The sequence below is a fragment of the Nerophis ophidion genome, linkage group LG19 (genome assembly GCF_033978795.1).
Source record: "Nerophis ophidion isolate RoL-2023_Sa linkage group LG19, RoL_Noph_v1.0, whole genome shotgun sequence".
NCBI classification, from domain to species: Eukaryota; Metazoa; Chordata; class Actinopteri; order Syngnathiformes; family Syngnathidae; genus Nerophis; species Nerophis ophidion.
Genome location: NC_084629.1, coordinates 9,208,138 through 9,223,441, shown reverse-complemented (window position 1 = coordinate 9,223,441; position 15,304 = coordinate 9,208,138). Strand labels below are relative to the sequence as shown.

At 36.4% G+C, this 15,304-nt stretch overlaps 1 protein-coding gene across 1 annotated transcript in view; it reads left to right on the top strand.

The window, feature by feature from the left end:
- LOC133537933 (F-box-like/WD repeat-containing protein TBL1X) overlaps nucleotides 1-13,438 on the top strand; it is an 84,746-nt gene extending 71,308 nt beyond the window's left edge. Inside the window, exons 5-15 of the mRNA XM_061879112.1 lie at nucleotides 1,019-1,151; nucleotides 1,272-1,413; nucleotides 1,496-1,559; nucleotides 1,640-1,737; nucleotides 4,368-4,428; nucleotides 4,516-4,637; nucleotides 4,731-4,805; nucleotides 8,236-8,363; nucleotides 8,646-8,811; nucleotides 8,901-9,002; nucleotides 12,116-13,438. Of these exons, the coding sequence (XP_061735096.1) occupies nucleotides 1,019-1,151; nucleotides 1,272-1,413; nucleotides 1,496-1,559; nucleotides 1,640-1,737; nucleotides 4,368-4,428; nucleotides 4,516-4,637; nucleotides 4,731-4,805; nucleotides 8,236-8,363; nucleotides 8,646-8,811; nucleotides 8,901-9,002; nucleotides 12,116-12,142 (1,118 nt within the window). The 3' untranslated portion in view covers nucleotides 12,143-13,438. The remainder of the gene's footprint in view (nucleotides 1-1,018; nucleotides 1,152-1,271; nucleotides 1,414-1,495; nucleotides 1,560-1,639; nucleotides 1,738-4,367; nucleotides 4,429-4,515; nucleotides 4,638-4,730; nucleotides 4,806-8,235; nucleotides 8,364-8,645; nucleotides 8,812-8,900; nucleotides 9,003-12,115) is intronic.
- The last annotated feature ends 1,866 nt before the right edge of the window (nucleotides 13,439-15,304 follow it).

Below are 15,304 nucleotides of genomic sequence, written 5' to 3'. Positions count from 1 at the left end.
TGGGTACTATAGTGATTGGGTTGATATTATTATTTTCTTAAAATCATTTTGTGGTTGTTTTTGTTAATATTTACAAATTCTAAAACTAATTACATGGACACAGTAGGACTTTGAGGGCATACATTATTTCAATAAGTTGTTGAATAATAGATAGTATTTTTTACTTTTTTTTAGTTATTGTGCACTATTGCCTTTGTTATTTTAATACACATACTTCATATAGGTTTCACGTTGTGCTTTAAAACAAATGTTTTGGTATATACAACGACAAAGGAATCTATCCATCTGTTTTGCGCAAACTATTGTGATAAGAGATTAAGGAAGTAGTTTAAATATTGTGCTGTTATTGTTAAACTGTCAATAGCACGCATCATAAATAAATTAAACGATTTTAACTTAATACATGTGATTGGTTGCTTTATTGGTATCGCCAGATTTCATTCATGGATGATCGAAATCGGCAGCATAATTCGCTGATCGGAACATCCCTAATTCAAACGTACCTATTAATCAAACGCCACTATTGTGCAACAGATAAAAGCGCCGTGGCTTCATCAGCCTGTTTGCAACATTTTCTTTGTTATTTGAATGCAAAACAGAGCTTTGATTTAATACTGAAGCAAGCTAGATTCTTCCTTGTCTGTCTTTTGAAAGGATACTGTTACATCTCCAGACAAATCCCTCTACTTCAAATGAGAAAGAGCGCTGAAGACTGCACTCCTCACATAACGTGCTATACTTGGCGCTTCACGGCTAGATGTGTCGATGAAACTTGAGAGGTGTGGATCAGGTGTATCGCACAGGGAAAAAAGTCAGAAGGAGAGGTTGTTTTTGTCAACATGGCTTAGGGGGGGATTGTATTTTCAAGGTGTCGACAGCAGCAGGAAGTTTAGATGGGAGAGGCTTTACTGTCTTGAAATAAATTAAGGTCAAAACCTTCTCGGGGCTCTGTTTTGTTGTCCAAAAAAACCATAATTTTCCTTTTGCTGTGTGTGACGATGCATGTGTTTGCTGCCAGATAACCATTGTGAGTCGATGGAGGTGGATGTAGATGTGGAGATACCTGCCAGCAAAGCCACAGTGCTGCGAGGTCACGAGTCGGAAGTGTTCATCTGTGCATGGAACCCTGTCAGTGATCTACTTGCCTCAGGGTAAGGCGTTAAGGCCTGTGTGTGACTGCGTAGCTCAACTTGCTCTGAATACTAAGCGGATAAAGCTGCTAAGACTGTTTACATCATCAATCTTCTCATGTACTTTGATATTCTACTCAGTTCGGGGGACTCCACGGCCAGGATCTGGAACCTCAACGAGAACAGCAACTCCAACTCCACCCAGCTGGTGCTGCGTCACTGTATCCGAGAAGGTGGACAGGATGTCCCCAGCAACAAAGACGTCACCTCACTAGACTGGAATGTAGGTTGCATCTTCTCCATACACATCTGTTCAGTGCATCCTCCCTTCCTTGCATGTGTCTAAACATTTTTCCCTTCCACAGAGCGACGGCACGCTCCTGGCGACAGGATCGTACGACGGCTTCGCCAGGATATGGACAAAAGACGGTATGTCCACATTATTAGCTCCGGTAGTAATTTTTGAGAAAAGCTTTTTGGAATGACGTAATACCTCTCTCCACCATTAGGAAATCTGGCGAGTACCTTGGGACAGCACAAGGGGCCCATATTTGCACTCAAGTGGAACAAGAAGGGGAACTCCATTCTCAGTGCTGGTGTAGATAAGGTATTTAAAGATGTTTTTCCTGCAATAGGTCTGAAATAGTTACCAACCCTTTTTTTTTGTTCATAAAACTACAATGTAAACAAGGGGCGTACCATAAAAATGAAACTTGGATATAATTTAGAGCAGTGGTTGTCAAATGGGGGTACGCGTACCCCTGGGGGAACTTGAAGGTATGCCAAGGGGTACATGAGATTTTTAAAAATAATCTAGAAATGGCAAAAATTAAAAAATCATTTATAATAAAATTTGTTGAATAATACTTCAACAAAATATGAATGTAAGTTCATAAACTGTGAAAAAAATGCTACAATGCAATATTCAGTGTTGACAGCTAGATTTTGTGTGGACATGTTCCATAAATATTGATGTTAAAGATTTCTTTTTTTGTGAAGAAATGTTTAGAATTAAGTTCATGAATCCAGATGGATCTCTATTACAATCCCCAAAGAGGGCACTTTAAGTTGATGATTACTTCTATGTGTAGAAATCTTTATTTTTTATAATTGAATCACTTGTTTATTTTTCAACAAGTTTTTAGTTTTTTTATATCTTTTTTTCCAAATAGTTCAAAAAAGACAACTACAAATGAGCCAAATTTTGCACTATTATACAATTTAATAAATCAGAAACTGATGACACAGTGCCGTATTTTACTTCTTTATCTCTTTTTTCCAACCAAAAATGCTTTGCTCTGATTAGGGGGTACTTGAATTAAAAAAATGTTCACGAGGGTGCATCACTGAAAAAAGGTTGAGAACCACTGTTTTAGAGTAGTCAGTGTAAAGCAGTATAGATGTACTATCCACTAAAAAGGTCAACGTGAAGACACATCATCATTATCGTCAAAATAACTGGCAACATCACTGAGTAGTGATTGCTGTTCTCGTTGATGTCTTGCCTCCAGTAAATTGTCTCCATGAGGCGGCCCGCCATAAATAGATTAAGCGATAACTCGCTCATAAACACATTTATAACAAGACTGTCTGAATCCAACTTGTCGTCATTCCGTACAGTAGGTGCTTGTATGGATCGTGACTTTGCTGTACAGTCATATTTCTAACCCGCTATTTGAGTCTGTCTGAAAGTTGTCCATTGTGGAGGCATTCCTTGATTGCAAATGTTCTCTCAAAAAGCATCCTCATTTATCAGAAATGTACAGTTTAGAATTATATCTTCAAGTTTTCACTGATATTTCTTCTCCAGACAATGGTGAAAATAAACTTCATAAACATACGATTTCAACATTAGGTACATTGGAATACTCTCAGATTGATTCAGAGTGCATAAAAACAGCTGATTTTAGCAGCTTTAAGTTACTTCATGTTGCACGTTGGCGTTATTATGCGCATGCCAAGATTGTAATATAATGCTACTTTACCCTACCTGTTTGTGTTTCTTCATAGCCTCTTCTTCAGGCTCGATTTTATATCAAAAAGTGCATCAACCTTGCAGTGTTGCTAACGGATATATTTTGTAACTGGTCTGAGTCAAACTTTGGCATGTGTACATATTTTTAATTGCAATGCACAAAGGAACAGGAAGTCACTAACCCAAACACCCTTCTCACTGGTGGTGCAAACAACAATAACAATGATAACACATATGGAAGCTTATCTACTGCACAAGACGGACATAAAGATAAACAAAACAACACCTTTATCTACACACCGCAAGGCATGCTGGGTAACCCGCTGTGCTCCTTCCAAACATACCACCCCCCAAAAAATTATGTTTTTGCATTTTTATCATTAGTAAAAAAAAATTGCTAAAGTTTAGTATTTTATGAATGACTTCAGTTACTTTTATAAACTATTAAGACTTTATATTTTTACTCAAGAATAACTATAATTTTCTTTTCCAACTTGATTGCATGGTTGCATACAAAACATCAGTACCTTTTTTTAATAGGGGCTTTTCTGTAAACAATTGTACTTTAATGGGTATTGTGTAATCTATGTAAGCATAACTATTATATGTAATACATGTGGATCTGTTGTTTTATTTTGACTGTAGTGTTCTTGTCATCTATGAATATGTGTAATGTACTAAAGCATTTTTGAAGATGTAGAGGAAGAATAGATCCTTCTATTCCGTCAGCTAATGAAAATCTTAATAAACAAACAAATTATTAATTTTATTTGCAGGTCAAATGTAGTGACTTTTAAATTCTATCCGATTGCAAATTACCAATATAAAACACTAACACAGTATCGGTGCAGTGTCAATACAGATAGTTAATGCGCCATACACTCCCCAAGGCCTTGTTTACCAATCACTGCGGAGAAAACAGTGCCTCCTGCTGTTGGCCGCTCCACCATCTTAAAGCATCTGAAATATAATTTTTGATATCAAAAAAAGACAAAGTATTTGACAGAACAAAGTTTATTTGCCTTCCTAAACATTTGTTTTGCTTTTCATGTTTTTGTGTCACTTTTATTTCCATGCAAATGAGATGGCGACATACAGCCCCCTGCTTAAAAGTATATCCAAGTTTCGGTGTCATTATATTGTCCGCTGACAAAATTTACACTGTAGTAAAAAGTGATGTGGTCACCTTTTGTGAAATACTGCATATCAACTTATGGGGTACAACAATTTTACATCCCAATGTCTTGACGTGATTTTTCCAGACGACAATCATTTGGGATGCACACACAGGAGAAGCCAAGCAGCAGTTCCCCTTCCACTCAGGTAAAATGTGTATATGGTATTTCCAGGACATGAAAAGACACGATGAGCACTGTTATAAAGCATAGTGTCTTTTCCAACGACCTGCAGCTCCAGCTCTGGACGTCGACTGGCAGAACAACACCACCTTTGCCTCCTGCAGCACAGACATGTGCATCCACGTATGTCGCCTCGGAAGCGACCGGCCACTCAAGACTTTCCAGGGTCACACGGTAAGAGGCTTCAATCTACAGCACACCTTTCATATCATCCTTTGGGAGCAACGCTAAATAATCTCCTGTTTTTTTTTGTGTTTTTTTTTCCAGAACGAAGTTAATGCTATTAAGTGGGATCCGTCGGGAATGCTACTGGCCTCCTGCTCAGACGACATGACCTTAAAGGTGAGAGCGCTGCTCAGCCTTGGGATTTAAAGACAAACCAGATGGTAGGGTTGTCCCAATACCAATATTTTGTGGCCTGTTCCCAAAATAAAGGAGACCACAAAAAATTTCCTTATTGCAGGGGTTACCAACGCGGTGGCCGCGGGCACCAGGTAGCCCGTAAATACCAGATGAGTAGCCCACTGGCCTGTTCTAAAAATAGCTCAAATAGCAGCACTTGTCAGTGAGCTGCCTCTATTTTTTCAATTTTATTTTTTTACTAGCAAGCTTGTCTCGCTTTGCTCGACATTTTTTAATTCTAAGAGAGACAAAACTCAAATAGAATTTGAAAATCCAAGAAAATATTTTAAAGACTTGGTCTTTACTTGTTTAAATAAATTCATTAATTTTTTTTACTTTGCTTCTTACAACTTTCAGAAATACAATTTTAGAGAAAAAATACAACCTTAAAAATGATTTTAGGATTTTTAAACACATATACATTTTTACCTTTTAAATTCCTTCCTCTTCTTTCCTAACAATTTAAATCAATGTTCAAGTAAATTGTATTTTTTTTATTGTAAAGAATAATAAATACATTTTAATTTAATTCTTCATTTTAGCTTCTGTTTTTTTGACGAAGAATATTTGTAAAATATTTCTTCAAACGTTTTATGATTAAAATTAAAAAAATAAATATTCTGGCAAATCTAGAACATTTTTAGAATCAAATTTAAATCTTATTTCAAAGTTTTTTGTATTTCTTTAAAAAAAAATTGTTCTGGAAAATCTAGAAGAGATAATGATTTGTCTTTGTTAGAAATATAGCTTGGTCCAATTTGTTATATATTATAACAAAGTGCAGATTGGATTTTAACCTATTTAAAACATCAAAATTCTAAAATTAATCTTAATCAGGAAAAATGACTAATGATGTTCCATAAATTCTTTTTTAAAATTTTTTCAAAAAGATTTGAATTAGCTATTTTTTTTCCTTCTTTTTTCGGGTGAGTTTTGAATTTTAAAGAGTCGAAATTGAAGATAAACTATGTTTCAAAATTTAATTTTCATTTTTTTCCTGTTTTCTCCTTTTTTAAACCGTGCAATTAAGTGTTTTTTTCATCATTTATTCTCTACAAAAAACCTTCCGTAAAAGGAAAAAAAATGACGGAATGACACAGAAATACCCATTTTATTATAAATATATAAATATATATATATATATATATATATATATATATATATATATATATATATACAAATATAAATATGTTAAAGGTACATTGAGCAAATTGGCAATTCCAGCAATTTATTTAAGTGTGTATTAAACAGGTAGCCCTTCGCATTAATCAATACCCAAGAAGTAGCTCTTGGTTTCAAACTGGTTGGTGACTCCTGCCTTATTGGCTTCAGTTTAACTGAAAATCTTAACATACAATAAATAAAACAATTTTAAAAGATTAAAATAAAAATTAAAAGGTATTTAACAGACTGGGATTTCCTTATTGCACTCATTACATAGCCTCCAATAATCTGGTATTAGGTTAGAATAGAATATCAATCATCAATCAGATTTTATTTATGTAGAAAGCTTTACTGACGTATTAAAGCTTCATGAATTATGGTTGCCACTCTAGGTCTGTAGTTTAAAACAAATAGAATAATTAGTCAGTGTTAAACCTACACAGACAAGACAGTGCAGGTAAAAACACATTGTTAAAGCAAAAACTCATTAAACTGTGGGAATTTGTTACATAATTCATTCATTTCCATTTTCACTTGCATTATTTTGAGCTATGTGGGTGCTTTTGACTGCGCTAATAATTGGCAACAAGTCAACCAGCTCTGTGCGCGTCCATTTTATGTAACATGGCAGCTAGGTACTACATTAACTGTCGCTCTATAAACTCTTTGTGCAGATATGGATGCCTGTTGATTAAATATTTGCCCAAGTTTGAGTGGAATACAGGATTGCCACCTTTGGCAAGGAATGTTTTGAAACGTGGCGCCTTTGGGTTTAAAGCTTCACATTTATTGTTAGTTTTGAAACTAGAATACCTCCATATTGTTCTTCTTGCACCATCTTTATTAACCAGCAGAATCCCATTTATTGCCATTCTCTCCGTATGCACTGTGTGTGTGGGCTGACTCACTCAACATGATTACGGTGTCAGTTTATTTCAAACATATAATTACAACATGATAGGTCACAATTTATAGTTTCTCTTTTTAACACGTTCGAAAAGGAGGAGGAAGAAGCAGAGCATATTTAATCCTACCCTTTTTCCATTTCTAACAATTGCTAACACCTTTTTTCACTTCTTGTTCTCAATTTGTACACAATTTACTCCATGAATAATACAATCCTAAAAAAAATAGTGAAATAAGTTGTATTTCATATAGTGAGATGAATACGATTATGGGTGAGAAGCTCTGCCATCCGGGAGGAACTCAAAGTAAAGCCGCTGCTCCTTCACATCGAGAGGAGCCAGATGAGGTGGTTCGGGCATCTGGTCAGGATGCCACCCGAACGCCTCCCTAGGGAGGTGTTTAGGGCACGTCCAACCGGTAGGAGGCCACGGGGAAGACCCAGGACACGTTGGGAAGACTATGTCTCCCAGCTGGCCTGGGAACGGCTGGGGAGAGGGAAGTCTGGGTTTCTCTGCTTAGGCTGTTGCCCCCGCGACCCGACCTCGCATAAGCGGAAGATGATTGATGGAATACGATTATCAATATTATTCTTTGTACTTTGTAAACACTTTGAGTTTGAACAGTTTCTTAAAGTGGATCATATCAGTACTTTGTTCGACATCTTTACCAAATCAATTCCATAATTTAATTAGACATACCGATCTACTAAAGGTTTTTAAGTGTTGTACGTGCATACTAATGTTTTAAGTTACATTTTTGTCTATGTTTGTATTTCTCCTCTTTTGTTAAGAATTGTTGTACATTCTTTGGTTGCAGGATATAGTTTGCTTTGTGCATGATTTTAGCCGTTTGCAAATTCACTATATTGTTAAAGTTTTTTGTATTTTTGATAAAATAAATATAGGATTGGAATATTTTTGATATCCAACATTACGTAATATTCTAACTGAGCGACGTCCCTGCCACACAGCAACATAAGGATGAAAAAAACATTAGTTCATCCATTCAATTCATTAGTACCGCAGTATTTAGTTAGTACCGGTATACTGTACAACCCCACCAGATGGGGGGTGTTTTTTTAAAGTTAAATTACCAACGATTGTCACACACACACTAGGTGTGGTGAAATTTGTCCTCTGCATTTGACCCTTCCCCTTGTTCACCCCCTGGGAGGTGAGGGGAGTAGTGAGCAGCAGCGGTGGCCGCGTCCGGAAATCATTTTGGTGATTTAACCCCCAATTCCAACCCTTGATGCTGAATGCCAAGCAGGGAGGTTTTATTCAGTTCTGCTGTTTTCCAGATCTGGAGTATGAAGCAGGAATCGTGCGTCCATGACCTCCAGGCTCACAGTAAAGAGATCTACACTATCAAGTGGAGCCCGACTGGGCCAGGCACAAGCAATCCCAACTCCAACATCATGCTCGCCAGGTGGGTTAGCGCTCAGTATAAAATTAGTAATTGTAGTAAATGTCAGCGGCCCACGACGCTGCACTCTGACCCACGTGCGTTGCTCTTCCTCTTCAACACCGCAGAATGTCCTGATATGCCTTCATATGTGTGTGCCGGTAAATCACACAGGAAATAAAACTGTCATTGTCAGCGCCGCTCTGATAGAACTTCCTTTCCTTTCTCACTTTGCACTCCAAAGGATGGAGGCAATTCTGTGTTTAATTAAAAAGTCGGATTATTTCCTCGCACTTCCTCCTCCAGCGCGTCGTTTGACTCGACCGTGCGGCTGTGGGACGTAGAGCGAGGAGTGTGCATCCACACACTGACCAAGCACCAAGAGCCCGTCTACAGCGTGGCCTTCAGCCCGGACGGCAAGCACCTCGCCAGCGGTTCCTTTGACAAGTGTGTTCACATTTGGAACACCACGGTGAGTCCCTGGCTTCACAATTAATCACTGAGGAGACCAGAGAGAACAATTTTATTAAGGTTTTTATGTGTGTGTGTTTTTTCTCTCAGACCGGGGCCTTGGTGCACAGCTACAGGGGAACGGGTGGAATATTTGAAGTGTGCTGGAATAGCACTGGTGATAAAGTCGGGGCCAGTGCATCAGACGGCTCGGTAAGCTTGTGTATATTCTTAAATGATACTGCATTACACTTTCAGTAAGCAAGAATACAACAACACATGATGTATGTTGTGAGATTAGAGGTCACTGCAAACTCAATTTATCCATCCATTTTCTACCGCTTGTCCCTTTCGTGGTTACGGGGGGTGCTGTAGCCTATTTCAGCTACATTCGGGAAGGCGGTGTACACCCTGGCCAAGTCACCACCTCATGGCAGGGCCAACACAGATAGACAGACAACATTCACACTCACTTTCACACACTAGGGCCAATTTAGTGTTGTTTAATCTTAGCTGACATTGCTTAACACGATAAGTAATTTTTAATTCCGCCGGTAATCGCAGTGTTAAAAATAACGTTCAATTATAAAAAAATTCTCATTCATTTTTGTCCAACCATCCATTTTCTATCGCACCTGTTCAAGAAGTCGCTTTAATGGTAAGAAGTATCATATTTATTATTGGTTAGCTTCCGAATAACAATGTTATTATCTTGGGGACTGCGTGGCGAAGTTGGGACAGTGGCTGTGCCAGCAATCTGAGGGTTACTGGTTCAATCCTCACCTTCTACCATCTTAGTCACATCTGTTGTGTCTTTGAGCAAGACATTTCACCCTTGCTCCTGATGGGGCCTGGTTAGCGCCTTGCATGGCAGCTCCCTCCATCAGTGTGTGAATATGTGAAGTGAAGTGAATTATATTTATATAGCGCTTTTTCTCAAGTGACTCAAAGCGCTTTACATAGTGACACCCAATATCTAAGTTACATTTAAACCAGTGTGGGTGGCACTGGGAGCAGGTGGGTAAAGTGTCTTGCCCAAGGACACAACGGCAGTAACTACGATGGCACAAGCGGGAATTGAACCTGCAACCCTCAAGTTGCTGACACGGCCACTCTACCAACTGAGCTATGCCGCCCCTTGTGTGAATGGGTGAATGTGGAAATAGTGTCAAAGCGCTTTGGGCTCCTTAAAAAGGGGTAGAAAAGCGCTACACAAGTACAAGCATTTACCATTTTTTTCACCATTTTTAAAAAGAATAAGAGACTTATTATACTGGAAAAAATGTCGGTCTTAAAAATGCACGCATTTAGTTGTATTAACTGTTAAAAAAATAAATAAATACGGCTCTCACGGAAATACATTTTGAATTATTTGGCTCTCATGGCTCTCTCAGCCAAAAAGGTTCCCGACCCCTCTTCTAGAGTATTTAAAAGTAGCCAGAGAGGAGGTATATTTCTGACGTGACGGATGTAAACAGAGGTCACAACACTGCAAGTAGATTAAGTGAAGGGGTGTGGATACAAGATAAGAGTTGCCAAATGGGAAAGGTTTTTTTTGAGTTCTCTGCATGCATGTGATATCATTTTACATGACATTTCCAGTCATAATTATGTTCAATGATCAACTAAAAAAACAAAATTCTGTTACATTACTTAGGACAGTGGTTCTCAAATGGGGGTACAGTTCTTGAAGGTATGCCAAGGTGTACGTGAGATTTTTTTTACATATTCTAAAAATAGCAACAATTCAAAAATCCTTTATATATATATTTATTGAATAATACTTCAACAACATATGAATATAAGTTCATAAACTGTGAAAAAATAAACAACAATGCAATATTCAGTGTTGACAGCTACATTTTTTGCGGACATGTTCCATAAATATTGATGTTAAAGATTTCTTTTTTTGTGAATAAATGTTTAGATTTAATGAATCCAGATGGATCTCTATTACAATCCCCAAAGAGGGCACTTTAAGTTGATGATTACTTCTATGTGTGGAAATCTGTATTTATAATTGAATCACTTGTTTATTTTTCAACAAGTTTTTAGTTATTTTTATACCTTTTTTTCCAAATAGTTCAAGAAAGACCACTACAAATGAGCAATATTTTGCACTGTTATACAATTTAATAAATCAGAAACTGATGACGTAGTGCTGTGTTTTACTTCTTTATCTCTTTTTTTCAACCAAAAATGCTTTGCTCTGATTAGGTGGTACTTGAATTAAAAAAATGTTCACAGGGGGTACATCACTGAAAAAAGGTTGAGAACCACTGATTTACGGTATATTAACAATATTATTTATTTCAATGCAGTCAGGCAAGATGTTTTTTTTTTTTATCGTGTAGCTCATGTGGTGGCTTTGGAGCACATGTTGAATGTAATGTGTGAGTTTTTGTCTTTTTATTATTTATTGTTATTATTTTTTAATTACATTTTTGTATTTTATGCTCCTTTTTCTTTTTTAAATGTCCTTTATTTGTGTGTGTGTTCACAGTGTGAGCTACTAGGGGGTTCATTAATGTATATTTTAGGTAAAAGATATGACTTGCGCTCTTTTGACAGAGGCCCCCAACATTTTTCGCACCAGTAGTTATAATTTTCACGGACCAGCCTTCCACGTGTGGCAGATAAATGCAGCAAAATTACAACTCATGAAAATTAGTGCATGAAAATTAAAACTCAATAACACTGAATTAGCCGGAGACCTTGGCTTGTTTCTTTGCAATGACGGTCCTCTGCAGGTTGATGTTATATACCAGGGGTCGGCAACTCAAAATGTTGAAAGAGCCATATTGGACCACAAATACAAAATAGTAATCAGTGTGGCGCCACATAAAATTTAAATACTTAGATAAGTGTTATAATGTTGGCAACACGTGATGTAAGTGGCCAATTTGCTATATTAGCCTAATATCAAAATGACTATCTGTCGCAGGCTGATGCAAATCTTCGTATTTTACTTCTTTATCTCTTTTTTTCAACCAAAAATGCTTTGCACTGATTAGGGGGTACTTGAATTAAAAAAAAAAAAGGTTCACAGGGGGTACATCACTGAAAAAAGGTTGAGAACCTCTGACTTAGGACATGCAAGGGAGGCGTTCGGGTGGCATCCTGACCAGATGCCCGTTGCAATCTTTTCTTGTAAAATGTAGTCAACTTTAGAGCGTTTGTTCCACCATTTTGCTTTTCGACCTTACCGTGCACGTTGCGTAATGACATCCCTTCCGCAGAACGGCATCGTTAAGGGAAGTGTTTGAAAAGTGAGGTAAACATGGTGTAGTTTTTACGAACCTGATCCAATCCTCTTCTTTTTCCAGGTGTGTGTTCTCGACCTCCGAAAATAGCGGACGTTGGACGTTGAATCCTGGAATGTGCAGCAAACTGCCTTGTTTAGACATCAGCAAACACTCTCCTCGCTCCCAGGAGGGGGCGTGGCAGGTAGGAGGGGGCGTGGCAGGCAGGGCGGAGTCCAACACCGAAAAAAAACAACCCCGTACCACCATGAGATGAGGGGGGGAGGTGGCGCGCCTTACAGCGGACAGACGTAAGGCATCCACAAAACTGGACTCTCCCAACTTTTAGAGTTTTTACGAGCTTTCAAGTAAGGAAGCGCCGCGTTATCCCCCCCTGACCCCCCACCCCGCCCCCGCGGTCCATTCGCTCGGGAGGACGGATGAGTTAGCGGGAGCCAAAAGGCAGCAAATGTGGGGACTTGTTTAGACCCCGCCCACCTCCCCGCTACTCCATGAAAGGTGGCGGTACTTTTTAACACGAGAGTCCACCCAAAAAAAAAACTTTCAATCCGGCCCAGTTCTCTCCCCAATTGGAAAAAGTGTGGTTTACAGAGATTTTTTTTGCCCTTTTTTTTGGATGTAAATGTAAAGAATGTAAAGATATGTAAATTAGATTAATACACAGACTTATATACTGTGTATATATGTTTATATACAGTACACATTATTGACGTCACATTAGGGGCTCACTAATGGCGTCTTTGCTGACGAAGCCTCCTTTTTAAAAAAATCTAAATAAATAAATACAAAAAAAATACCAAGTTTTTTTCCAGCCAAGACACAAACGTATCAGTCTCACACCCGCTTTTTTTTTTTTTTTTGCTTTTTAAATTCCCGTTGCCCGAGTGGAACGAGGTCAACACAAACAACTATGGCGGTCTGGCATTCTTTCCCCTCGCTGGTCATTCTGTTCAACAATGCAGATGGCGTCTGACGCTGCCATCTTTGTTGTCAAACACTTTTTATTTCCAGTCAACATGAAGCGCTCGCTTTTTTTTTTTCCCCCCCTGGTCACAGCGGCTTTAGCAGAAAACTCACATTTTGCTGGAAGTGAAGGGCCAACATTTTTAGGAATTTTTTCTCTTTTTTTTTTTTTTTTTTACGTACACGTCACAGTTGGATGTCAATGGGTGCTTCATCGTTCTTCTGACTTTTTCAGAGCCATTATTGTCTGTGTCAGACTGAGAATTGGGCTGTGGGTTTGGTGGCCATTGTGGATGAAACGCTGTGACAGCTACTTATTACTATCTCTCACACACCCTGATCTAGGGTGTGGTCACCTGTTTCAACATAAAACAAGTCATTCAGTGTCGCAAATAAATAAATCACTCTATTTTGATATCAGAACACCTTTGATTTCTCTTGTCTGATTGGGGGTTTTTCTAGTATTTATGTGTCTCCACTTATGGGACAAAAAAGTATTCTAATAAATACAGTATACATATTCTTTATATTTTTTTTATTATATTACAATTTTATTATAATAGGAATAACCGCAAAAATACGCATGCTAAACAGCTATTTTTACATTATTATTAAGTTAAAGTACCAATGATAGTTTTTTTTTTGGTAAAAATGTATTCACAAAAATCAACCAAAAACAAATGTCCCCAAGTTTTCATGGGAATAAATTGTTTATCTCTTAATTTCTTATAATGGTACAATTTCTGTTCCCTTAAATTATTCTCTTGATAAAAAAAAAACATTTTTAAGGCATAAGATACATTATGAAAATTATTATTCTCAATATAATACTAAAACATATTGGTAAGTTCCTCCTTTAAGCTTTGGGGTTTTATTATAGTGTTTTTTTATTATTTTAATCATATTTTAAATCGTCTTTTGCATGTCCCTTCTTCCCTCTTGTTTATTCTAGAAATATAACATGCGTTATCAATTAAAATATTTAATTTCTTTAAATCACTATTTTTTTAAACTATTAAAATGACATTTTTATGAATGTAAAAAGTCTGTAAAAAATTATTTGAAAATCTTGTAATATTTCAACTTTTTTTTTTGTTAGTCCATGACTTTATAGAACGAGTTATTTTTAGTGCTTTAAAGTACAACACACGTGTCCGCATGTAAGAAACAGGTCTGCTATTTAATGTGTAAAATGTGTGCAAAAAGACACAATAAAATACAGACATATAGTTTCTGTTCCCTTAAATTATTCTCTTGATTAAAAAAAAACATTTTTAAGGCATAAGATACATTATGAAAATGATTATTCTCAATATAATACTAAAACATATTGGTAAGTTCCTCCTTTAAGCTTTGGGGTTTTATTATAGTGTTTTTTTATTATTTTAATCATATTTTAAATCGTCTTTTGCATGTCCCTTCTCCCCTCTTGTTTATTTTAGAAATATAACATGCGTTATCAATTAAAATATGTAATTTCTTTAAATCACTTTTTTTTTTTTTAACTATTAAAATAAAATTTTAATGAATGTAAAAATTCTTTAAAAATGATTTGAAAATCTTGTAATATTTCTACTTTTTTTTTGTTAGTCCATGACTGTATAGAACAAGTTATTTTCAGTGCTTCAAAGTACAACACACGTGTCCGCATGTAAGAAACAGGTCTGCTATTTAATGTGTAAAATGTGTGCAAAAAGACAAAATAAAATACAGACATATAGTTTCTGTTCCCTTAAATTATTCTCTTGATAAAAAAAAAAACATTTTTAAGGCATAAGATACATTATGAAAATGATTATTCTCAATATAATACTAAAACATATTGGTAGGTTCCCCCTTTAAGCTTTGATATTGCATTATAGTGTTTTTTTATTGTTTTAATCACATTTTAAATTGTCTTTTGCATGTCCCTTCTCCCCTTTTGTTTATTCTAGAAATATAATGTGTGCGATCAATTAAAATATGTAATTTCTTTAAATCACAATTTTTTTTTAACTATTAAAATGACATTTTTATGAATGTAAAAAGTCTGTAAAAAATTATTTGAAAATCTTGTAATATTTCAACTTTTTTTTTGTTAGTCCATGACTGTATAGAACGAGTTATTTTTAGTGCTTTAAAGTTCAACACACGTGTCCGCATGTAAGAAACAGGTCTGCTATTTAATGTGTAAAATGTGTGCAAAAAGACACAATAAAATACAGACATATAGTTTCTGTTCCCTTAAATTATTCTCTTGATTAAAAAAAAAAAACATTTTTAAGGCATAAGATACATTATGAAAATGAT